At 58.7% G+C, this 23,527-nt stretch overlaps 2 protein-coding genes and 1 long non-coding RNA gene across 10 annotated transcripts in view; 2 read left to right on the forward strand and 1 right to left on the reverse strand.

Moving 5' to 3' along the window:
* UNKL (unk like zinc finger) overlaps positions 1-9,864 on the forward strand; it is a 36,067-nt gene extending 26,203 nt beyond the window's left edge. For 4 of the 6 annotated variants that reach the window (XM_042922935.1, XM_042922936.1, XM_042922937.1 and 1 more), the window contains 5 exons: positions 6,197-6,289; positions 6,682-6,909; positions 7,505-7,707; positions 7,809-8,436; positions 8,551-9,864. In XM_042922935.1, the coding sequence (XP_042778869.1) occupies positions 6,197-6,289; positions 6,682-6,909; positions 7,505-7,707; positions 7,809-8,436; positions 8,551-8,738 (1,340 nt within the window). In that variant the 3' untranslated portion in view covers positions 8,739-9,864. Of the gene's footprint in view, positions 1-1,837; positions 1,907-6,196; positions 6,290-6,681; positions 6,910-7,504; positions 7,708-7,808; positions 8,437-8,550 lie in introns of those variants that run through there. The other 2 variants (XM_042922941.1, XM_042922939.1) reach the window with 2 other exon arrangements.
* A 173-nt stretch (positions 9,865-10,037) lies between these two features.
* GNPTG (N-acetylglucosamine-1-phosphate transferase subunit gamma) lies at positions 10,038-23,522 on the reverse strand. Of its 3 annotated transcripts, none has more exons than XM_042922945.1 (12): positions 23,417-23,521; positions 23,273-23,330; positions 23,124-23,191; positions 12,117-12,171; positions 11,968-12,051; positions 11,785-11,878; positions 11,591-11,705; positions 11,414-11,496; positions 11,206-11,334; positions 11,039-11,120; positions 10,830-10,962; positions 10,575-10,798 (listed from the first exon to the last, which is right to left on the reverse strand). In XM_042922945.1, the coding sequence occupies exons 1-11, from the start codon at positions 23,472-23,474 to the stop codon at positions 10,865-10,867; spliced, it is 924 nt and encodes a 307-aa protein (XP_042778879.1). In that variant the 5' UTR covers positions 23,475-23,521; the 3' UTR covers positions 10,575-10,798; positions 10,830-10,864. The 3 variants fall into 3 exon arrangements, with proteins under 3 accessions (XP_042778880.1, XP_042778879.1, XP_042778878.1); XM_042922944.1 differs by having other exon boundaries at positions 10,575-10,795; positions 10,827-10,962; XM_042922946.1 differs by lacking the exons at positions 10,575-10,798; positions 10,830-10,962 and adding an exon at positions 10,038-10,443 and having other exon boundaries at positions 23,417-23,522.
* LOC122210317 lies at positions 12,382-13,773 on the forward strand. Its single transcript, XR_006198000.1, has 2 exons — positions 12,382-13,112; positions 13,228-13,773. It is a non-coding gene; the product is annotated as an uncharacterized LOC122210317 (long non-coding RNA).
* Positions 23,523-23,527: the final 5 nt, after the last annotated feature.

Genomic DNA, 23,527 nt, shown 5'->3' on the forward strand with positions numbered 1-23,527 from the left:
ACCCCAGAGGCCTCTGGGCTTGCGTGCTGGGCTTGCGTGCACTGGGCCTGGCCGGTGGGCTTGAGAACTCAGCCCTCAGACTCACGCGCGCCGGCAGAGAGCAGAGGCCAGGGCGGAGGCTTGAGGTCACTCTGCCCTTGTCTGAACTTGGGGCCAAAACACGGCAGGAGGGCAGCCGGAGCCAGCCTGGCCTCTGAGCAGGTTCTCTGCCCACTCAGGGAGCCGAACAGTTCGTTGTCACAGAACGGAGATCGGAACTGTGTGTGTCTGAAGGGCTCCTCCAGAGCGCGTTAGCCTCGAGGCGCCTGGCTGACTCACGCGCGGTGGGGGACCGTCTGGTGGCGCGTGGGGCGCCTGCGCACAGGAGTCCTTGGTTCCTCCCTGGAAATGAGCCGGAAAGCCATTGGTATAAATGGCATGCTTCATTTTGTTGTTTTGTGTTTTATGTGTAAAAAACACGGTTTTTAAAAACAAGGCTTATTGTCTCCAGTTTGAGGGTAGTAACAGTCAAGTGTGAGCATCGCGGGAAAGTAATTAGGAGAATGAAGTCCCTGCCACCAATCAGGAGAGGCCGTCCTCAGCTCTGCTCACCTGAGCGGGCGAGAGCACTAGATGCACCTGTGCCCCCTGGGGTTGTGTGGTGACCCACGGGGGCCTCTGCCTGGTTCCACGCGTCACCATCTTGCAGTTCATTCTTTCATTGACATAAGTGTTTCCTGAACCAAGTGCCCAGAGGCGAGGAGATTAATTCCTGTTCAGGACCAACACGGTCTGTTCACAGAAAACTGCTGCTGCTAAATCCTGAGCTGCTGCCGCAGTAGGGGCCTCCTTTCTCTGAACACGCTCTTGAGATCCCCAAATCGTGTGCCAGTTAACAGGGGCCCCAGCTGGGAGAAGTAACACACTCCTCACAGCTGCCCTCTGGTCCCCGGAGGGCCCGTCCGGGCTGTCCTTCTGCCGCCGAGGACCCCAGGGCTCAGGGGCGCCTGGATCAAAGATCCTGCTCTACCTACGTAGGGGCTAGCGGGTGTAGACCGGGTCCTTTTCTGCTCGTAGTCTGGTTCAGGCTATATCGTTACTAATGCAGTGACTACAAAGAACGAGTAGATTCTAAAATAAATAGGTGCTGTTTGCAGACTAATTGTGTATTCGGTAGTTTAGTGGAGTCATTTCAGGGCCACTTGACAAGAGGCCATTTCCTTTGTCTCTATGAGCAGGCTGCCGGTGAAAATAGTCCCCTGCGGAGCTGGTGGCCTGGGGTGGCCGCGGGGCTGTGGGCAGCTGACTCTCCGTGACCTCCGAGGGCAGAGGTCATGGCTTGTTCGCCCTGACCGCTGCCTCGTGTGCGTTTTCACCTGAGCGGGTCCGCCTGGAGCCAAGATGCTTCCTTACCTGAAAGAAAGCGGCCCTGCCCGGCGAGGCCCCCCGCGAGCACCTGGACCCGGGCTTTGGGCTCGGCGCCGGGAGGGGTGGGGCCGGTGACGGCGGGGGGGGGGGGGGGGGGGGGCTGCGCGCCCGGCCGGGGGCCACACGGGGGGCCAGGGGGTGGGGCCGTCCCCCCTCCAGCCCAGGACTCCGAGCGGCGGGGCCGCCCACGCACACCTGCTGGCTGGCGCGCACCCCGACAGGTGCGGCGGGGGCGGGGCCGGCGGAGTGGGCGGGTTGGCCGGAGGGTTGCGTCACCCGGGGCGGCCCGGCGGGGGCGGGTGTAAGACTTACGTCACCGGGGGCGGGACGGACCTGAGGGTTACGTCACCCGGGGGCGGGGCGGCGCAGGGAGGGCGGGGAGCGGGCTGCGTTTGAATCGGCGGCGGCGGCGCGGTAGACGGTGAGTCAGCATCGTCAGCCCCGCGCCGCCAGGGTGCGGGTCGTCGTTATGCGGAACTGGCTGTGCACCCCCGGCGAGGTGAGAGCCAACCCCCTCTCTCGACGCGCCTCCCCGCGAGGCCCGCGAACCGCCCCTCCCCAGGTGCGCCGCTCCCCCACGTGCCAACCCCCCCAGGTGGGGTGCGTCTCCCACCACCCCCCCCCCCGCTCCTTCCCGCTCCCCCGGGGGCCTCCTCCCCAAGCGCGCCACCCCTCGCCCTCCCCCCTCCTCCCCAGGTGCACACCTCCTCCTCTCCAGGTGCTCCTCGGACCGGCTCCGGTCGCCCGTCCCCGGGGCCGAGAGTGACCGCCGGGGTCAGCACCGGGTTCCGCGGAGGCTCTGCGAGGAGGCGAAGGCGAACGTCCCCTTTCTGGGCACTGCTCGGCAGAGGCGCCCTTTGGTCCCCTGCGTGGGCGCGCCGCAGGGCTTCTGCGGGGTGGGGGGTGGCCCGCGTTACCTAGCCGAGGTGGGTCTTTTGCTTCGCGGCGAGGACCGGGTTCCTGCCTTGTCCTGCCGAGAACCGTCGGCTGCACCGTCGGAAATTGAGGCCGGTGGGTGGGTGGGTGGGTTTGTCAGGCGCTTCACCCTGCGGTCAGGGCAGGTCGGCCTGCGGGGTGAGGGCATCCCGGCCGCGGCGGGCGCGCGTGTTAGGAGCGCGCCCGGCGTCGGGGCTTCCCCGTTCTGTCCTGTGTGCATTGTCCCTGCGCGTCCCTTGACCCCGAAGGACCGCGTCGCCTCTCGGATGTGCTGTGTCATGTCAGGGTCGGGGTTTTGCCAGGGCCGTTACTCAGCAGTTCTCCCGCGATTTCTCATTAACATCTGGGCGGTTCCTGGCAGTTGGGCAAGGCGGGTTTTGGGTCAGAGGCAGAGCTTACGTAATTCGGTTCATCTGGATCTTGAGTGTTAAAGCCTCTTTGAAAGTCAGCTCTTCCTCGAAGAGGACATCCCAGAAGACCTGGGTCTGAGTCAGAGAGCCGAGAGGTGCAGTAGGCGCGGGACCACCGCAGACACCCAAGCAGCCAGGGCACCCTGGCCGCGGCCGCTGTCCGGTGGGGGCTGGCTCCTCCCTGTCGCTCTGGGCCAGGGGGCTTCTTTGTGCCGAGTCATGGGGCGGGGGGCGGGGAGTGTGATAAGCCGGGTCTTTTCAAGGTGAGGAAAAGCTCTTGCTTCAGCCTGTTTTCCTTGTCCGTCTCTTCATTTCTGGTTTTGTTATTCAGAAAGTGGTTCTGGAACTTTGTTGGCGTTAAAGCACACCACCTGTCAGCCCCTCCTGAGACCCCAGGTGCTGAAAGCTAGATCCGTGTCGTCAGGCCTGGCCGGCCTGCAAATCCGGGCCGGAGGCCGAGGGGGCACGAGGGGCCAGGGCCAGGGTGGGGCAGAGCAGGTGGTGGACAGGTGGGGGTAGAGCAAGGGGTGTAGTGCTGGGGGGACGGGGAGGGCAGGGCGCCCTGCACCTGATGCTGGTGCTGCATGGAGTGGGGACAGCCCCGCGAGTTTTGGAGGCCCAGCAGGCAGTCTCCCAGGACCCCTGGGGCCCCTGGAGGCTGCACCTGGCTGCAGCCTGCATCAGCTGAAGGGTAGAGGAGAGGCTGGGGTGGGAGGAGCCTGGCCACAAGTGTCCACTAGCACGCCAGGGACATGTTCTTTGTGGGCAGTAGGACTCGACCTGCGGGACTGGTCACTCTTGGGACAGTGCAGGTGGGGGACGAGGGGCAGCCTGCAGAGATGGCTGGAGCTTGGGGCCCTCGCCGGCGAGGGTTCAGGGAGGATGGAGGGGCTGAGGGCTCCTGGCTTCTGCTCGGTGTCTGGGCCCTCGTGTCCCCGGAGTTTGAGAAGCTGATGGTGAGGCATTAGGCCCTCTCCCTGGTAGGAGATGGCGAGGTGCCCTTGCTGGGAGATGTCGGTGTCTGAGGGTTAGGGCTGCCGAAGCCAGGTGTGTGTGTGTGTGTGTATGCATGCGTGTGTGTGCACGCTCATGGAGCAGGGACGGGACGGGACGGGACGGGACGGGCCAGGCCTCCAGGGCTGAGAAGTCGGCCCTAGTGGAGGAGGGTGAGGGACCGGTTGTGAGGGTGGGCTGCCTTTGACCCGGGCCCGGGGGCATGGGTGCCAGCTGGCACGGCTTGGCAGTGGTTTGTAGTGAGGGGGAAGTAGGAGGTCAAGAAAGTGGGCATTGGTCAGCAAGGGGTGGGCCTGAGAGCAAGTGGGCCCTTCGGGCCGTTCACGGCAAGGGGAGACGGGTCTGCCTGGGACGGGGGGGGACGGCACCCAGCAGTTCTGGGCCCTGGGCCTGCAGAAGGTGCCTGGTACCTGGAGACGATGGTTGCGGGGGGTGTCCATGGCCCCCATTATTGTGGGGTAAATTACGTGCCCCCAGAAGATACGTCTCTGTTCTGACCCCCCTCCCCCCCCAGTCTGTGAACACGACTGCTTGGATGCAGGCTCTCCAGGTGCAGTCAAGGTAGAGTGAGGTCATCGGGCTGGGCCCTGATCCAGCGTGACTTCGGTCTGAATAAGAAGGTACTTTGGAGCCCACACGGGAGGCGGAAGGTGGGGTGGTGCATCCGCCAGCCCCAAGCAGCTAGACTGCGCCATTGGAGGGCGCCCAGCCGTGCGCACGTTGGTCTGGACTTCCGGCGCCCAACCGTGAGAACGCATGAGTCGGTGCTCGCTTGGGGCGGCCCCTGGACGCAGATGCCCCTGTGCTCCTGGGCGTCAGGAAGAACGAGCCGGCTGCAGGCGCCTGCTATAAAGGAAGGCCGGAGGATCAAGCGTTGGGAGCCCCCCGTGGGGGCCGGGCCCCACAGGTGGGCGGGCGGTGTCTCCCCGAGTGCGAGGGCTGCAGAGGGGGGGCCTTGGTGCCGCAGTGGGCTCCCTGGGTCTCCCGGCCTTGGCCTCTTTGCTCTTCAGAGTGATTGGGGGATTTGGGGGTTCCGGCGCATGGGGGTGCCCGGAACAGCCGCCACCCTTCACGTTCGCCTCCTTGTGGGATGAGTCCCTCGCGAGTCCTTAAAATCTCTGTTGGAAGAGTAATTTCCTTTGGAGTGGGCAGGCCCGAGGCGGGCTGGGGTTCGTGCTCCTGGCCGTGGCTGTGGAGTGGGCGCGGCAGTGGTGACGAGACAGACAGACCTCGCCAGGCAGCGCAGTGTTCTCCTGCCCAGACACTGGGTCCCCATGTGTCCCCTTCATGCGCCGCAGAGGCCAGAGCCAGTGGCTCGCGGACGGCAGATGTGCTTGCCGCGCTCTGTGAACTTAGGCAGCAGGGGGCCGCTAAGTACCAGTGTCGGGTGAAGGGCTGTCCCTGCGGCCAGCTCAGTGGGCCCCTCGGGCTGAGTGGTGCCCAGCAGCCCTAGAGACAGGGAAGGGACGGCGCAGCTGGGGTCGCCTACTGGGACCGGACCTGAAGTCCGCACGTGTCCCGCAGCCGGCTCCTCGGGAACCTGCCTGCCCCTGGGACGTTCTCCGCAAGTCCTGTCTCTCTTCTCCCCTCCCCCGTTTCTCTGGTAATCATGGTAAATGCCTCTCATTTGAAAGGTGGTGGCTTCCCCGAAGTCACTGGCGGGTTCAGCCTTCGCTCCCGGGTTGTAAGGTGGTCATTTGAAACAGGCTTGGCCTGCCTGCTGCTTCCTGGCACGTCTCTGGCACGGCTGCTTCTGTGATGTGGTCAGGAGTGTGGGCCCAGCCGAGGGCTGGACGTGGTCAGAGATGAGCAATGGCGTCTCTCTCTGGTGGTTCTGACTTGGTGTCATCTGTCACACGGGGTTCAGGGCGCTTTTGACACTTTGCACTAGGAGGCTGGGGGCAGGAAAAAGGCAGAAGGCTCCAGGAGCCCGGCTCACGGACCCAGAGCAGGCAGGCTGTCCGGGGACAGGGCTCAGCCACACAGGAAAGGCCCACCTACTTCTGGGACGGGTGCTGGTGCAGGTGAACTTGTGCCTTTAGCGCCGCCGGGTCTTCTGTGGACCCAGCGCGTGTCCCGGGAGCAGGAATCAGCAGGCCTTCCCGGCCCTCACTGGACGGCCTGTGCGCTGTCCAGGTCCTCTGGCCGCTTGGCTGCTGGAACTTGGAAGCTTTGGGGGCTGGTGGGCCTGACCTCAGCAGCTCGGAGCCGGGGCCATGTCACGTGGGGCCGGGGTGAAGGGAGAAGACCCTGCTTGCAGGAGAGGGTTTACGAGGAAATCTTCGGAAGTCGGGGGGCTCCAGGGGGCCCCACGTTGTTCCATTCCTCTGCTCTTTCACACGCGGGCCCCAGAAACTGTCCTAGTGCCGTGGGCTCTCTCTGCTGAGGCTCTGGGGTCGTCCCGTGGTTACACCGTGTTTTGTTAACAGGCCCCGCTGTGGATCTTCATCCCGGCGATGTCAGCCTCGCACCCCTAGATAAGGAGCTGGAGGAGCATGACCTGGGCGACCTGGGACCGGCAGGTAGGAGTGCTGGCCCCCTGCTCTTTTCAGGGCCGTGCTTGGGCGGCTGGGCCCTTTCTTTGGAGAGCCCTTCAGTGGTTCTTGGAGGGGGTGCTCCCAGCACGCCGGTGCGCGGTCAGCCTCCCACCGTCTTTGCAGCTGCTATGGGCACACGTACCCTGGGACACCGTGTCCCCAAACATGTGCTTCATCTGCTGTGAAAATGAACCGTTCTTGGGTTCCCCGGGTGTCCCAGGACCAGCATGCTGGCGGGTGGGTCAGCTGGGCAGGGCCGGGCAGGTGTCTGGCCTCCGTGTGCCCCACCCCCCCGGGGTCACCCCCCAGCTTGGAGGCCAGGCATCGTGTCTGGTGGTCAGCGCCTCCCGCTAACTCGGCCCCTCCGATCCGTGCAGGTCCGCGGTCGCCGGGGGGCTCGGCACCCGTCACCATCCCCGGCCGCCTGCCCCGCTCCCCGTCCCTGCTGTCGTCCCCCTCAGTGTCTGCCTCCCCACTCAGCTCGCTCTCCCAGTCTCTGTCGGGGCCCCTCGTCTCTTCGGCCATGACGCCCCCCCAGCAGCCGCCGGCCCTCACGTCGGAGCCCGGGGCGCTGGGCTCCTCGGCTGCGTCCTACAGCTCCTTAGGTGAGCCGGGCGCTGGCGGGGACGGTGGGGTGCGCTCGTCCCAGGGGGTCCCCTGGCCAGTCTGCGGGTTCGCTGGTGGTGCCTCAGGGCACGAAGCCCCGACCTGTGTGTGGCCAGGACCCTGAGACACTGTTGTGACAACACACGGTGGCCCCGCTGTCACTTGCGTGCGGTCGAGGGCCTCAGGCTGGGGACGTCACTGGAGACCCAGCGCAGCACAGACGGGCAGAAACCGTGGACGGTGCTTCTTCCCTGGAAAACGTTCTTTCACGTGATTTGCTACGTTTTAAAGGAGTATTTTTAAGTACCGTTTTAATTTTTTATGTCACGAACACAGATCAGTAGGTGTCACCCCAGGCCCTGTGGGGTCCTCACGATTTGGAGGCGGAACGGGTTTCAGGGACCAGAGTTTGATGCCGCTGCGGCACACGATGCGACACTTGGAAATTCACTCCCTTCTCTGCCTCAAGCCCCACAGGCAGCCGGACAGGGGCCGGGTAGAAAGATCTGGGGCACACGTCCTTGTCCACCAAGCCCCAAAGGCTGCCGGGGAGGCGCTCCCGCGGGTGACCTCTCCCGTCTCGTCCACACTCAGGCTTGAACGGCGTCCCCGGGAGCATCTGGGACTTTGTTTCCGGCAGCTTCTCTCCCAGCCCGTCCCCCATCCTGAACGCCGGCCCTGCCCCCGCCTCAAGCGCCAGCCCGAGCGGAGCAGAGCTGGCCCGGGTCAGGCGGCAGCTGGACGAGGCCAAGAGGAAGATCCGGCAGTGGGAGGAGTCCTGGCAGCAGGTGAAGCAGGTGAGCCGGGAGGGGCCGGGGTGCAGGGCCGGCGGGACAGGCGCAGGCGCGTGGGGGCTCCCCCTGCACCGGCCGCTACAGCGCAGCCCCCTGGGTTTCAGGCCTGTGACGCGTGGCAGCGGGAGGCCAAGGAGGCCAAGGAGCGGGCGCTGGCGGCCGACAGCGCTCGGCAGCTGGCGCTGCAGAAGAAGGAGGAGGTGGAAGCCCAGTTCCGGAGGCTGCGGGAGGAGCTGGAGGGCCGAGGGCCGGGCGCTGCGCTCCCAGGGCTGCCGCGCTGTGCCGACCTCGGAGCCACCCCCCTCCCCAAGCTGCACTCGCTGCAGACTCGGCTGCGCCTGGATCTGGAAGCCGTGGATGGGGTGAGTCCAGGGGCCACAACCCTCTTCCTTCCCCGCCTGCCGGCCCTGCCCTCCGGCCCTGCCCCGCGCGGTCCGGAGTCACCCTCCAGAGTCACCGTGCCATCTCGGCCTGTTCCACGCTTGTTCTCTGCACTCAGCTACAAACCCCTTCCAGGCCAGGGCTTTGTGTTAGAACCTGGAGCATCTGAAGGTTCCAGAGCAGCTTCCCCACCCCCGCTCCAGCTCTGCCTGCCCTCTTGGCCGGTGGGCTTGGTCCCGGGTCAGGGGTCTGATGAGCCCAGTCCCATGAGCCCGGCTGCTGGCCACAAGGCACAGGTGTGGGCCTCCATCCGGGCCCAGCCCATCGAGGTGGCCACCCCTTCCCACGTTGGTGCGGCAGCTCAGCTCCCTGGTCCTCGTGAAGGATCTCCCCCCCCCCCCCCCCGCACTTTGTTCCGGGGCGTCCCCGGTCCTGCCGGTGGGTCACCTGGGTCTCGCCCCGCAGGTGATCCTCCAGCTTCGGGCCAAGCAGTGCGCCGTGTGCCGGGAGCGGGCCCGCGGCGGCGCCCTGCAGCCCTGCGCCTGCTGCGAGGGCCCACCGCTCCCATGGTGACCGCCGCGTCACCGGCCCCTCGGGCGCCCCCGGGCTCCGGAACGACGGGGGCTCGCGGACCTGACGCACCGGGACCCTGACCAGCACTTTGTAAACCGGGGGATTTAGACGTTCTAAGTCGCTGTAAGCTGCTTCCTAGGTTCGTGATTTTTTTTTACTACGCGGTAACATGAAGCTTTGTACGTGTACTGTGAGCTGAGGACATTTCCTGTCAGTTTCTTGTTAATTCACGGTATGGTAAAGACCTTTGATTTCCTCTTCTGAAATTAGTACTTCTGAGATGAGCGTTTATCTAGTAGTGAGAAACACCTAGGACTTCTTAATAGTTTCCAAATTAAGTGCAGACATAGTATTTATAGCAGTGAGACTGAAAGACACATCTAGGGTTTTAGTTTTGTGAAAGGGACGCTCTCGATGGCGTGCACGCGCACATTAATTGGAGGTTTGTATTCCAGGCCCGTGAAATGGCGTTGCGCCTGATTTGCCCCATGACCCGTGGCCACTTTTTCTAAGTGCCTGAGCCTTGCAAAAGGAGCGAAGGAGGCCCTTTGCGCGGGTCCATTCTCTCCTCTAGTGAGCAGCACGGCGGGGGGGCCCGTTGGTGGAGGCTTCCGCGTTAGTTTTACAAAGCTGTGCCTCGGCACCCGTAGCCTCTGGAACCTGCTGGAGGGCGTCCCGGCTCCTTCGTGGGCAGCCTGAGGCCAGAGACTCGCTCATGCCCCTCCCTGCGACCAGACAGACGCCTGCCCGGGATCCCTGCCTGCAAGGGAGAGGCTCACAGGCCGCGGTGTAACCCAGGTATTACCAGGGTCACTCGGGGGACCCCAGGGTTGCAGAGAGAACCTGGCTGCCCTGCCGTGGCAAAAACACTCCCGAGAACCGGTCTGGTTTTGGTGAGGACCAGAATCTTCTCTGGTCTGCACTGGGTCATTTTTCCTAGCAATCTGGGGAGAAGCAAAAGAGGTGAGTGGTCTACCCAGACTTTGCTCTCCCCGAGGCACATCTAGATGGCTGCAAGATCTTTCCCAAACCTGCCGCTGGGGTGGGAGCAGGTCACGGCCCCTCTGGCCTGGAAGTGAGCGCCGGTGCCTCTCGGCCCACTGTGGCTTTGCCAAAGACTTTTAATAGCATTTTTTAAAGCGCAGAATGGCTCGGTAACAATTATCAGTGACCAAATATTTAGTAAGAGGTTTAAAACATTTTTAACGTAAGACAAAGCGATAGTTCTGTCCTTTAAGGGGGGGGCCCGTGGCGGGCTGCAGCGAGTCCATTACTGCAGGCGACCATCGACTTGGTTTTAGCGAATCGACTTTGTTTTTAATGACAGTGATGATGATTTATTAGCTCTTAGAAATGACGTATATTTTGTGCTACTGTTATCACCGTTTAAAATTCTTTATTTTTATTAATATTTATGCACTTGTTTCACATTTCAGACCTTTGGTCTTTTATGGGAAACAGAACAACGTTTTTATTGTGGGTCCCCAGCCTCGGCATCGTCAGATGACAAACTGGGAACAGCCCGCGTGCTCCCCGTAGGCGGCTCGGGCGGGCTCCGCACAGCAGGCGGACCAGGCAGGGCTGCAGCGTCGCGGGGCCCCTCGGTCCCGCCTGAGCCGGTCCTTTCTGCTCGGGGTCTTGGCTGTGGCGGCCCTGCTCTCCTGCAGGAGGCGTCCCTACCCCGCAGGCCTCACGGGCTGGGCCACTGCCCTCGCACGGGTGACGGGAGCACTGGGTGCGGTGTTAGCGATCACGGGGCACGTTGTGGCCTCCGGCTGTTTGGAACTGGGGTCAGCAGAAGACCTCAGCTCAGTGTGGACGCTTCATGTGGATTAATTTATGGAAGCCTCAATCTCTGTTTGTTCTGAGTATTTAGAGGAGGTCGTTACTGGAATGAATTTTCTTAACCCAGAAGGTAGTATTTATAAAGCATAATCGTTTACTTGTAGTGAACCGTTCCAAGGTAACACTTGTTTAAATTTTTTTACACTATAGCATTTATGCAATGGTTTACAGAATTCATGGAATTATTTTTATCAGTATGGAAAGTAATTAAAACTTTGAATCTTTATTCTGTCTGCCTCTTTGAGCCGATGCTGACGGCTGGCTGGCCCCGAAGGCAGAGGACGCACCCCCCCCCCCCCCCCCCCCCGTGATGCTGCTCCCCTCCCACCAGCCTGGCTCTGCCCCTGAGGCCTGTCTCAGGTCACAAGGTGTTCCCTCGCAGTCCCAGGTCGCCTCGGAGCTGTTCCGCTGTCCCGTCTGTGGGTGTCCTGGGGCCCCCGTGCTCAGAGGGGGGCGTTTCTGCCAGAACAGCGAGTGGCAGGAGGTCAGCGCAGGTCCCGCGGGTGGGCTGAGCCCCCACACCCCCGCGACTCACCCGCGGCCTGCGCGTAGGGGATGCCATGCTGTGTCAGCACGCTCCGGAGTCTCCTGACCTCCTTCCACAGCTCCCTGTGTGCCTGGAACAGAGCAGGTAAAAGGGCAGCGCCGTGGCCCCGCGGCGGGAGGCCAGCCCAGGGCTGGGGCGCCCTTCCCCGTCTGTACCTCACTGCAGTTCTCCAGGGTCTGGAACGCCAGGGCCTTGGCACCTCCTTCCCTCACGGAGTCACCGTCCTCCGGGGTCTTCAAGTAGCCGGCCTCCTCAAAGAGCGCCCTGAGCAACTTCTCGTAGCCCTGAGGGTCGTGGAAGAGGGAACCCCCAGCTCCTGGCCGCCCTGTGCCCGGGCAAGGGGGTGCCCGCCTGGCGCCTCACCTGGGACGTGATCAGCTCGTCAGCCAGGTCCTGTTCCACCTGGTCCCACCTGTGCTGCAGGGCCGCCGGCAGGGCCGGGTACACTGCAAGCGACCCAGCAGACGGGGGCTTAGCTGAGCACCTCTGCCCACCCCCCCACCCCCCACCCCCCCCCGGGGCAGCCGCCCCGGGGCCCACCTAACAGGGAGTGCTGGTGGCAGACCAGAGGCGTCTCAAAGGTCAGCGCGTAGACGCAGGTGCTGGGCTCAGACACGTGTGCCAGGCGGTTGCTTTTCCCACAGGTAAGCTCCACCTGTGGGAGAGCCTTGGTGGGCAGGTGGGGGGCGAGGAGCCTGCCCCCTCCCCCCAGGGTCCCCCCGACGCAGGCCCACCTTGCTCTGCCGGCTCCGGGAGCGGCAGGAGTCGCCGTCCCTCATCCACATGCCCCTGAAGGTGTTGTTAGAGATCTCCCACTCGTGCCAGATGCTGGGGGGGAACGAGCGCGTGAGGCGGGCCAGGGGTGCCTGTGGGGGGCGGGGGGGGGGTCCCCGCGAGCAGCCGGCGGCCCCTCTCACCCCAGGATCCCGCTGTAAGCGTTCCAGCGGAAGGTCTGCTCGTGCTGCGTCACGTTGTGGAAGGGGCACAGCTCGTACTTGTACCTGCGGGCACAGCGGCGTCAGGGGGGTCCTGGCGCCCGTCCCCGCCGGCAGCGCCCCACACTCACGTGGACTCCACCAGGCTGAAGCACTTGCCGGAGAGCCTGAAGAGGTGCGCGGGCCCTGGAAGAGAGCGCGACAGCCGAGTCCGGCGGGGGCGTCCGCGGCTGGGACTCGGGACCGGAGCACCGGGGCCCACTGAAGCGACCTCCGAGGGCGACAGCGGGCACCCTGCAGCTGGCGGGCTGGCCTCCGCGCTCGGGCGGAAAGGGGGGCGCTGAGACTTCCTGGAGCCGGGGGCGGGAGGCGGCCGGGGGACAACGGGGCCCCAAGAAGCGTGGGAAGGAAAGACGGGCGAGAGCAGCCGCGCGCTCACGGGTCGTCGACGAGGCGGCACGGAGCCCGGGTCGCAACAAATCCCTACCCGGGGACACAGGGCCTCATCTAGGGGAGCGGTGACAGAGCGGTCCCAGCAGAAGCCCAGACGCCTCTCTGGGAGTAAAGGCTTCTAAACCACCTGAGATGTGCTAGAAGAACTGGGACACAGGCCGACACAAGAACAGGGGACAGCGGGAAGGAAGGCTGGAGCAGACGGCGGAGACCAGGGCTCGGTGCCACTCCGGCAGACGGAAGAGCCGGGCCGTGGGGCGGGGTCGCAGCATGGGGGCCCCCGCGGGAGGGCTCGGATGGGCCGAGCGTCTGGGAGGACCAGCAGAAAGTCCCCAATGTGACAGAAGAGGGGAACTCCAAGGAGGACAGGCCCAGACCCTCGGCAGACACCCAAGGGCGACGAGAACGGAGGCCCGTCGAGGGACCCAGCCTGCAGCCTGGAAGGCGGCGCAGTGAAGGACGCGGCCGTCAACCCACCCGCCAGGCGGACGGGGGATGGCGGAGGGGACCCGGTCCCCGCAGGGTGCCCTCCCCTTGGAACGGCGAAGGCGAAGTCACGGCTGCGGCACAGAGCCGGGATGCTTGCCGTCCCGACCTTGTCAGTCTACCGAATGTGGAGGTGCATCACAAAACCATCACACGTCTTTGCTGGTGGGTCCCCGGCGTCTGAGGAGGTGAGCGTGAGACGGACAGCAGAGCTGGGGGGGGGGACGACACACTGATTTTGTTCGTGACTCAAACTGACAAACTGCAATCAGATCTGAATAACCTGATGTTATGAACCCCCAGAGTGACACAGAGGGAAAGAAGCGTCACAAGGGAGGAAACGAGGGACGAAATACACACTCTGTTTCCTGGGAGTCCTTCCTTATCAACACATCCAAGTGAAGGAATTAACTATCCATCCGGTCGAAAGCCACAGGCCAGCCAAGGGAAGGAGACCCCTCAGAGAGGCTCCCGTTGGCTGTGAGAGTCAGGAGAAAGACGGCCGGGGCGGCCACACCGCCACCAGAGCGACCGTATGCCACAGTCAGGAGAGACAACGGGTGTTCTGTTCTGAATAAACCTAAAAGGACTAAAACGCCACTTTCTGATCACAACGGAAACCAGAAATCAACAGCAGGAGCAGGAAATGCACAGATCCAGAGTACTAACACTCAAGGGAAATCAGAAAATACTCGAGACAAGGAGAGCAGGAGGCTCAGAGCCCAGGTGCTGAGAGGGAGCCGGGCGTCTCCGGCACGTTCAAGTACGCGCTCACGCCCGTGACCTAGCTCTCACACTCTCAGCACTAAAACGAGCACACGAGACACAAAGCTAGCAGAAGAAAGAAAACGAAAAGCAGTAAAACCCAACACTGCTTCTTTAAAAAGCTCCCCAAGATCCTAAGTGTTTCGCTAGACTGACTAAAACACACACACGAGCGCTGAAACCCCTAAAACCAGGCAGGAATGTGGGGACGCTGCCAGTTTGGCTCAAAGACGGCTACCGGAATACTGAACGAGCCGGCCGCCAACAGATCGGTCACCTATGCGAAACGGGCAGTTCCTAGGAACGCACCATTTATCACTCCTTCTCAAGGGTCCCCAAGCCACGGAAGAGCGGACCACACGCTGCTTCACGGTGTGGGGCCAGCGTCACCCCGAACCCAAAGTCAACAAGTCACAAGGAAACCACGGTCCAATATCCACTCTGAACAGGAGTGCAAAAAAACCTCCACGAAACACTAGCAGACTGATTGCAACAACGCATTGAAAGGTTCCTACGTCGTCACCAAGTGGGGTTGATTCCTGGAACGTGAGAATGGTTCAAAATACAACAATCACGGTAACAACACGATCCACTACCAGACCGAGGGGGGACCCCACGGCCACGCGACTGTTGCAGAAAAAGCACCTGACAAAATTCAACCCTCTTTCATGACACAAAGCCTCCACAACCAAGGAAACGAAGGAAACTGCCACCAACGCAGAAGCCGTATGGGCAGACCCCACGGCTGACCTCAGACGGAACGTGGGCAACACCCAGCGCGTCCCTCCTCCCGTCGGGCGCTCTTCGCCGTCGACGCCGCACTCAAGTTCTACCACAGCGATCAGGCAAGAAAGAAAAGGCATCCAAACTGGAAAGGAAGAAAGAACTACGTGGCCACGTTAGCAGACGACGTGATCGCGTATGTAGAAAACCCTAGTGGGGACTCCTGGGCAGCTCAGTCGGATCAGTGTCTGACCCTTGATTTCAGCTCAGGTCACGATCTCACGGTTTGTGGGACCGAGCCCCGCGTCAGGCTTTGTGCTGACAGCAAGGAACCTGCTTGGGACACACTGCAAGCCTCCTTCCTCCCCAAAATAAACAAAAAGGGAAAAGAAAGAAAAGCAAACCCTAGGGTCCACAAAAATCTGTGAGCAAAGGGGCAAGATACAAAGTTGACACCGAAGAACGATGTGTGTTTTTCTACACTGACAACAACCCAAAAAGGAAATTTAGGACGATTCCATTTATAACGGTACCAAAAAATACATGTATTTTGGAATAAACCGAAGAGGCAAAATACTTGCACAGAGAAAACTACGAGATAGCACCTAAAAAATTAAGCATGTAAATAAATGAAATAAATGGAGAGAGACCCTGTGTTCGTGGATAGGACGATTTAATATTAAAATGTGAATACTCTCCTAAATGACCTAATTCAGGGCAATCCATATCAAAATCCCAGGAACTTTTTTTTTTTTTTTTTTCAGAAATAGTAAAACCCATCCTAAAATTAAAACAGAATCTCAAAGAACCCCAAACAGCCAAAACTATCTTGAAAAAGAACAGTTGAAAAAATTCCTTATTTCAAAACTTACTGCAAGACTACACATTAGAACAGTGCGACCCTGGCTTAAAGACAGACAGGTGCAGCGAGAGGACAGAAGATACCTCATAAATAAAGTCTTGAACATACATCCATATGATATGATGTGGGTGCCAAGACCATTCAGCAGGGAAAAGACCGTCTTCTCCATAAGTGGTGCTGGGAAACTTGCATGCACACAAGGATGACGCTGGACCCTTACTCTACACCGTATGCAAAAATAACTCGGGGCGCCTGGCGGGGGGGCAGCCCGTTGAGCATCTGACTCTCGATTTCAGCTCAGGTCACGATCTCATGGTTTGTGGGATCGATCAGGGTTTGTGCTGACAGCATGGACCCTTCCTGGGATTCTCTCTCTGCCCCTCTCGCACACGTACTCTATCTCAAAAATAAACCAACATTAAAAATAAACATTAAAGGGCGCCTGGGTGGCTCAGTCGGTTGAGCGTCCGACTTTGGCTCGGGTCATGATCTCACAGCTCGTGAGTTCGAGCCCCACGTCGGGCTCTGTGCTGACAGCTCGGAGCCTGGAGCCTGCTTCTGCTTCTGTGTCTCCCTCTCCCCCTAACCCACTTGCATTCTGTCTCTGTCTCTCTCAAAAATAAACAAACATTAAGAAATGAAAATTAAAAAAATAAAATCTATACGTACGATGGAGTATTATTCAGCCTTTACAAGTTCATCCTGACACCTGTTAAAACAGAGATGAACCTTGGAGACCTACGCTAAGTGAGCTACGCCGGTCACAAAAAGGCCAACACAGGACTCCACTTACGTGAGGTCCTTAGTCTGTGTGACTGGCTCTGACAAAAGACCACACCCGGGGTGAGTTCTAAACTAATTTTTCACAGTTCAGGAGGCTGGAAGTACAAATAGGGCACCAGCACGGTCAAGTTCTGGTTCACGGGGACAGGGGGAGGCACCTCTTACGTCCCCCACATGGTGGAAGCGGCTGGAAAGGTCTGGCGCCTCCCTTGGGAAGGGAAGAGGGTGCAGGTCCCACTGTTGAGGGCTCCACCCTTGTGACGCAAGCACCTCTTAATACCATCAGTTTGGGGGTTCAGGCATCAACGTACAAATGTGGGGGGAGGGGACACATCCAGACCACAGCAGCTATCTAGAGCAAATTCAGACAGACGTAGAAGGTGGTGTTGGGGCTGGGGCAGGGGAACAGGAGCGTGGCCTTTAATTAGTTTCAGTTCCAGAAGAGGAGACGTTTCTGGAGACAGATGGTGGTGCGCACAACAACGTGAATGTGCTTCATGTCCCTGCACTGTAGGGACTGGTTAAAATAGGAAATTTTATGTATATTTTGCCACAATGAAAAAGAGAATTCTTACTATGCTTGGAAAAAGAAGTATCAGAATGCAGAATCATAAACAGAATCCAAACGGTCTAAGGGCGCCCAGCTGGCTGAGTCAGAAGAGTAGGCGACTCTTGATCTCAGGGTTGTAAGTTCAAGCCCCATGATGGGTGTACAGATAACTTAAAAATAAATGAATAAACCTGAAAAGAAAAAAACCCAGTATAGTAACATAAGAACATAAGAACAGACACGGAGATGAATGGAACAGAGAGCCCAGAAATAAACACGCACATACGGGCAATTAACTCACGAGAAGGAGCCAAGAATCTACAGTGGGGACAGGACAGTCTGTTCAATAAATGGCGGGGGACACCGGACCACTACCTTATGCCACACGCACAGATTAACTCAAAAAGTATTAAAGACGTGAATGTGAGACCTGAAACCATGAAGCTCCTGGAGGAGAACGGGCGGGAAGCTCCCGACAGCGGCCTTGGCGATGAACTTTTGGATCTGGCCACAAAAGCAAACACTGACAAGTGGGACTACGTAAAACTGGAAAGTTTCCGCACAGAGAGACCAACAAGATGAAAAGGCAAGCTCCTGGACGGGCAAACGTATCTGCAGACCACCTCTCTGATGAGGGCTTCAAAACCCAAAATGCAAAGAGCTCCTGCGACTCAACAGCGAAAAGAAAACCATCTCACCATCTCAAGGAGACGCCTGCAGCCCTGTGCTCACTGCAGCCTGAGTTCAGCGGCCGAGACACGGAAGCACCTAGGTGACCGTGCCCGGTGGACGAATAAAGAGGCGGTGTGCACACACAGCCGAACAGCGCTCAGCCACGGACGAGGGAATCCTGCCATCCGCGACGTGCGTGGACCTTGAGAGCACTATGCTAAGTGACATCAGAGAAACACAGATACTGGATGTCACACGTGGAATCTAAAAAATAAGCCACCAGACATAAGATCCAGAGAACAGACCGGTGGCCGCCAGAGGACCGAATGGGTGAGGGGGTCAAACGGAACCCACTTCCAGTGTAAGTAAGGCTCGGGGACTGGAACCCGACCACGTTTTCTCTCTGAAAACTGCCGAGAGAGTAGACACCAAGAGTCCACATCACAAGAAAAAGCGACGCGCAGCTACGACAGGTGACAGATGTTAATTACACTTGCTACGGCGATCACTCTGCACTGGGTACAAATACCAACTCCCGTCCTGTGCGCCCGGAACTACTACCGTGTTGCACACCTATTACACCTCCACTTAAAAAGGACCAACGAATGTCCCCCCTCCCCCAGGGAGCACAAGGTAAGAGGACGAGGTGGGCTGCACGTGCAAAGTTACAAGGATGACCTACGTCCCTGCAGCTAAAACCAGATGAACCCAACTGCGTGCAACCGGGAGGGCCAGCTCAGGAAGAACCGCTCGTTTAAGAACATGAGGTTTCCTGAGTCCACAGTAATAACCCCACGTGACACTTCTGACACCGTCCTAGGTGTGCCGTAGGACAGAGCGGGAACTCTGGGCGACAGCGGGAGCCACACCAGCCAGCAGGACACCGAGCCCTCAGTGGCTCCGGAAGGCTTTGGGGAGCACTCAGAAGCGGGCGTGGGGCGCACATGATCGTGCAGCTTCTGCCTCGGGGCGGGCCCAGTGGCACCACTGTGGTGGCCGAGCCCGGGCAGGCCCTCCCCAGTCTCCCTGACGGCAGGGGATGACCCAGCAGCCATAGGCGGAGGAGAAGCCCGGAGCTGCTTCACCGAGAGGGCCGCGCGCCCCCGCTTAGGACGGGTGGCCGGTGGCCGGTGAGACCTCTATGCTAAGTGCTTTAGGCTCAGCCCTTCAACTCCCAACACCCGAAGAAAACCCGTGCGCTTGACAAAACTAAGCGAGAAGAACCAGGGAGGGGCTCACTGGTGCCATCTTCTCCTGAGCGGAGCCTGCATCTGAGCTGCTGACGAGCGCGACACGGCCGGGAAGTCACGGAAACGTGAAGGCTCTGCTCTGGTTTGCAACTAGACAACTGTGGACAAGACCACCCTGACCTTCCAACTCCCCGGACTGTAGGCGTCAGTGGCGGGGAAGCAGTCAAGCCCACACGTGGCTTTTGGGGGAAAAACACAACAAAACATAACAGCATGGGCTTTAAAAATCAAGTTAGGAATATTCCTCTATATGGAAAACTTAAATTAAGGGGTCCTCTCATCTACTTCGTTTTAAAAACAAAACTTAACTGGCGCCTGGGTGACTCAGTCGGTTGAGCGTCCGACTTCGGCTCGGGCCATGATCTCGTGGTTCCTGAGTTCAAGCCCCGTGTCGGGCTCTGGGCTGATGGCTCAGAGCCTGGAGCCTGCTTTGGATTCTGTGTCTCCCTCTCTCTCTGGCCCTCCCCCTGTTCATGTTCTGTCTCTGTCTCAAAAATAAATAAACGTTACAAAAAAAAAATGAAACTTAAAGGGCGTCTGGGTGGCTCAGTCAGTTGGGCGTCCGACTTCGGCTCAGGTCATGATCTCACGCTCCATGAGTTCGAGCCCCATGTCGGGCTCTGTGCTGACAGCTCGGAGCCTGGAGCCCACTTCCGATTCTGTGTCTCCCTCTCTCTCTGGCCCTCCCCCCGTTCATGCTTTGTCTCTGTCTCAAAAATAAATAAACGTTAAAAAAAAAAAGAAACTTAAAGGGCCCTAGGTGGCTCAGTCAGTTGAGCATCTGACTCTTGATTTTGGCTCAGGTCAAGATCGCACAGTTCATGGGATCAAGCCCCACATCAGGCTCTTCACTGACAGCATGGAACCTGCTTGGGATTCTCTCCCTCACTCATACACTCTCTTTTGCCTCAAAATAAATAAACTTTAAAAAAAATATTTAAGTGCTGAAAGAAATTTACTATTGTCAGGCTGAATGGACAGTTTTTCACTGAATTTTTTCAACTTTATTTGCCGTGTGCTTCACTGGAACCATTTTCGTTTATATACATCATATGTGCTCAGAGCACCGGTTTTTAACAACTCAGCGAGCGACTGAAAGTGCGGGGTAACTACTGTGATCCTGTTAACTCTCGCTTTCTAGCCTGCACGCCAGACTTGACGAAAGGGCCCATCTCTACCGGAGGCCCCTTGCTCTCCTCCAGGTCGCTAGCCTCCTGAATTCTGGTTTTCATCTGCTTAAGGAGAATCATCGCGCTACGTTATTTAAAAAACATTCCGACTGAGGCTCCTGGGTGGCTCAGTCGGTTGGGCGTCCGGCTCTTGATGTCGGCTCGGGGCATGATCTCACCGGTCTGTGGGTTCAAGCCCCGTGTCGGGCTCTGCGCGGACAGTGCAGAGCCTGCGTGGGATTTTGTCTCCCCCGCTTGCTCTCTGCCCCCACCCCTCACACACGTGCGCTCTCTCTCAAAATAATTAAATAAGCTTTAAAAAAAAAATTCAAGGTTCTCACATTAAAGGTTTTGGTGGTAACACTAGTGGTTTTTCAAAAGGAAGCTTAATTAGCAGAATTAGCTCTTGCTGAGACAGCTGGGTGCTCTCCCCATGCTGCTCGGGGCGGGTGTCCGTATCTGTGACGCCCCGAACCCTTCACTCCCCTTCCATAAAGCAGCATCTCTGGACACCTCATTCTGGGAAGCCTGCTTGCATCAGAGTAAAAGACGCACATTTAGGTGGGGATAAGTGGTAAAAATGGAGAGTTTTGTCCTGATTACACAAAGCTAGGCTCTAAAATATTTTCTAACAAACTATTTGAACCGTATAATCCCAACGCGTCAAATATTCTCTGGGAGTTTTATATAAGCATATGGCTCCATAGGCCATAACTCTTCCATTTAAGGTACAATTTCAAAACAGAAGGGCCCCCTCAGCGGGGCACCTTGGTGGCTCAGTCGGCTAAGCATCCGACTTCGGCTTAGGTCATGAGCTCACAGTCTGTGCGTCCAAGCCCCGCATCAGGCTCCGTGCTGACAGCTCAGAGACTGGAGCCTGCTTCGGATTCTGTGTCTCCCCCTCTCTCTGTCCCTCCCCACTCATGCTCCGTCTCACTCTCTCTCTCAAAAATAAGATTTTAAAAAGTTAAAAAAAACCAAACACCTTATCAATCAGTCTATGAGTAATTAGTTTTTTTTTTTTTTACATTTATTTATTTTGAAAAAGAGTGCGTGTGTGTGCACTCAAGTAGGGGAGGGGCAGAGGGAGGAAGAGAGAATCCCAAGCGGGCTATGTGTTGTCAGCACAGAGCCCATGTGGGGCTTGAATCCCCCGTGACATTCAAGACCTGTGAGATCATGACCTGAACCAGAACCAAAAGTGGGACGCTCAACGGACTGAGCCCCCCAGGCGCCCCGAATCTCAGTGTCTGTATATACTCACCAAAAAGAAAACAGTGATGGCACAACAACCAGAGGAATCCCAGAAACATGAGTCCGGAAAGACACGAGACAGGCGAGCATGTGCTCCAGAACGCCATTCAGCTGGAGTACAAGCCCAGATGACCCTCCTCTACAGGGACGGAAACCAGAAAGTGACGGGGAGGAGGTTTTGGAAAGAAACTCACAGGAATCTTCTGCTGGAGAGAACTGTTCTCTACCTCGTCTGGGGCCGTGATCGCATGGATGTGGTCAATTGTCCCACTTCATCAAAGTGAATGTGTCAACTATAGCTCCAGAAATACGGTTTAAATCTGAGCCAACGATGATACTCAAAAAGAGAAACAAACAAGAAAAGGGGGGAAAAGGAACGCCCCTCTTTATCAGGTGCCATCGGCTGGCGGAGGCAGGGACAGGAGAGAGGTAGAAAATGGGTGCACACCCTACTCCCTCAGGGTAGACGGTGAAACCACTGGACACAGCAGTTATGGAATTACCGCTAATTGTGGGGGGTGGGAGGTCCGATCCAGACTGGAACTACCCAGGGATAAGGTGTCCTGATAGTTTCAAATGGTGCGACAAAACGCAAGTTCCCTTTCTTCAGAATGGCCACAGGAAAACAAGGAAAGGCGAGGCAAACGCTTACTGCCACGCTGAGACGTGGTGTTCGCCGCCCCGTTTCTCTTTTCCACACTTTTCATAACAAGCAGGATACATTTGTTTAGGGTGAAAGCTCACATCTGTCCCTCTCGGATCTCATCCCCCCCATCCCTCTGGCCTCGCGCTCAAGGCCTCTACCTGGCCACTCCTTTTGCTGCCCCCTCCTCCCCAGATATCCCCACCCTTTCCTTTTCGCCTTCAGCCTCCGACCAAATGTCGCTTCTCAGCCTTTTCCTGGCCCCCTATTTAAAAGGGGAGTCCCCAAGGGCGCCGGGCTGGGGGCTCAGTCCATAGACCAGTACTCTCCAACTCAGGATCCCCTCTGTGCCCCGCGCTGGGTGTAGAATTTACATAACAACAATTAAAACGGCGACCCTCAAAACCACCCTTGCCCCAGACGCGCGCGCGCGCGCGCCTGCCTGCCTGCTTGCTTGCTTGCAAGCTCTTCCCTGCTTTCACACCTCTGGAGCATTTCCCACCATCAACCACTCTACACTTCACCTACTTCGTAGCTTACTGGCGCGCGCACAGCCCGTTAGACCGTCGACTCCAGGAGGACAAGCTGTGTTTTTTGCTCATTGCTGCGTTCCCAGCACAGACCCTAACACATAGTACTGTGCAGTTAAAAAACAAAAAAACAACAAAAAAAACTAGATGTTTCCTGCTTGTATTTCTCACTGAACGAGCCAGCAACTCCAGTTGTGGTATGGGACCTTAGGAAACCACTCACACAGGGTAGGAAGAGGCGATCCGCAGGAGGAAAGTTTCTAATGGCCAACAAACCAAACACCTGGCAACAGAGGCACGCAGAGCCATCCTATAAACCACTAAGTATCAAGCGAAAAGGGTGAAGACCTATGTTCACCCTCTTAAAAAGTTCCAAGGGGCGCCTGGGTGGCGCAGTCGGTTAAGCGTCTGACTTCAGCCAGGTCACGATCTCGCGGTCTGTGAGTTCGAGCCCCGCGTCAGGCTCTGGGCTGATGGCTCGGAGCCTGGAGCCTGTTTCCGATTCTGTGTCTCCCTCTCTCTCTGCCCCTCCCCCGTTCATGCTCTGTCTCTCTCTGTCCCAAAAATAAATAAAAAACGTTGAAAAAAAAAAAAGTTCCAAGACACACAGTGAGCGACAACAGCAAATGAGCAAACCTGTGTCGTTATTACTTTAACAGAAAAAAGACAGAAAAATAAGTCTTAAAAAAAGAGAAAAAATTCACGAAAGCAAATTAGTGCACGCTTTTACTTGTGTGCTCATGAACGTAAGCATGAAACACGTCTGTACCCAACTGTTCACGGAGATCACCTCCACAGACGGAATTAAAAAGGACTAAAGGGGTAGCGACTTAACTTGTCCTAGAACGTTCTGGAATTGCATCGCGCCCTCAAGCTCTGAAAGGCTGACAAACCAAGGCACGGGCCTCCCAGGCTGCCCCTCTGCCCCGGGGTCGGGAACCCACGCCGGCTCCCGGCTCCCTGCCCCGCCGCCCCCGCATCCAGGGTCCCGCACTCACCAGACAGCGGGGAAGGATCCCTCTTGGGCTGCAGGCGACTGGTCTGGGGCAGGAACGGGTTGTTGAGCCTACGGGGAGCGGCAGGGTCAGGGGGCACCGGGCTCCGGGCGGCCCCGCCGCGCCCCGCCGCGCCCCGCGCGGCCGCTCACCCGAACGAGTTGGGCTCCTCCACCACCTTCATCTTGGCGGCAGCGGCGGCAGCGGGCCCTGCGGGGAACGGGGCGGTGAGGAGGCGGCCGGGCGGCGCCGGCGGGGGACGCACGGGAGGGGCCCCGGGGCGCAGGGACACTAACCGCGCGCCGCGAGCCCCAGCAGCAGCAGCAGCAGGAAGCCCCCCGGCCTCGCCGCCATCGCCGGCCGCGCGCGCCGTCACGTGGGCGCCGTTAGGTCACGTGGGCGCCGCC

The sequence above is a fragment of the Panthera leo genome, chromosome E3, assembly GCF_018350215.1.
Source record: "Panthera leo isolate Ple1 chromosome E3, P.leo_Ple1_pat1.1, whole genome shotgun sequence".
NCBI classification, from domain to species: Eukaryota; Metazoa; Chordata; class Mammalia; order Carnivora; family Felidae; genus Panthera; species Panthera leo.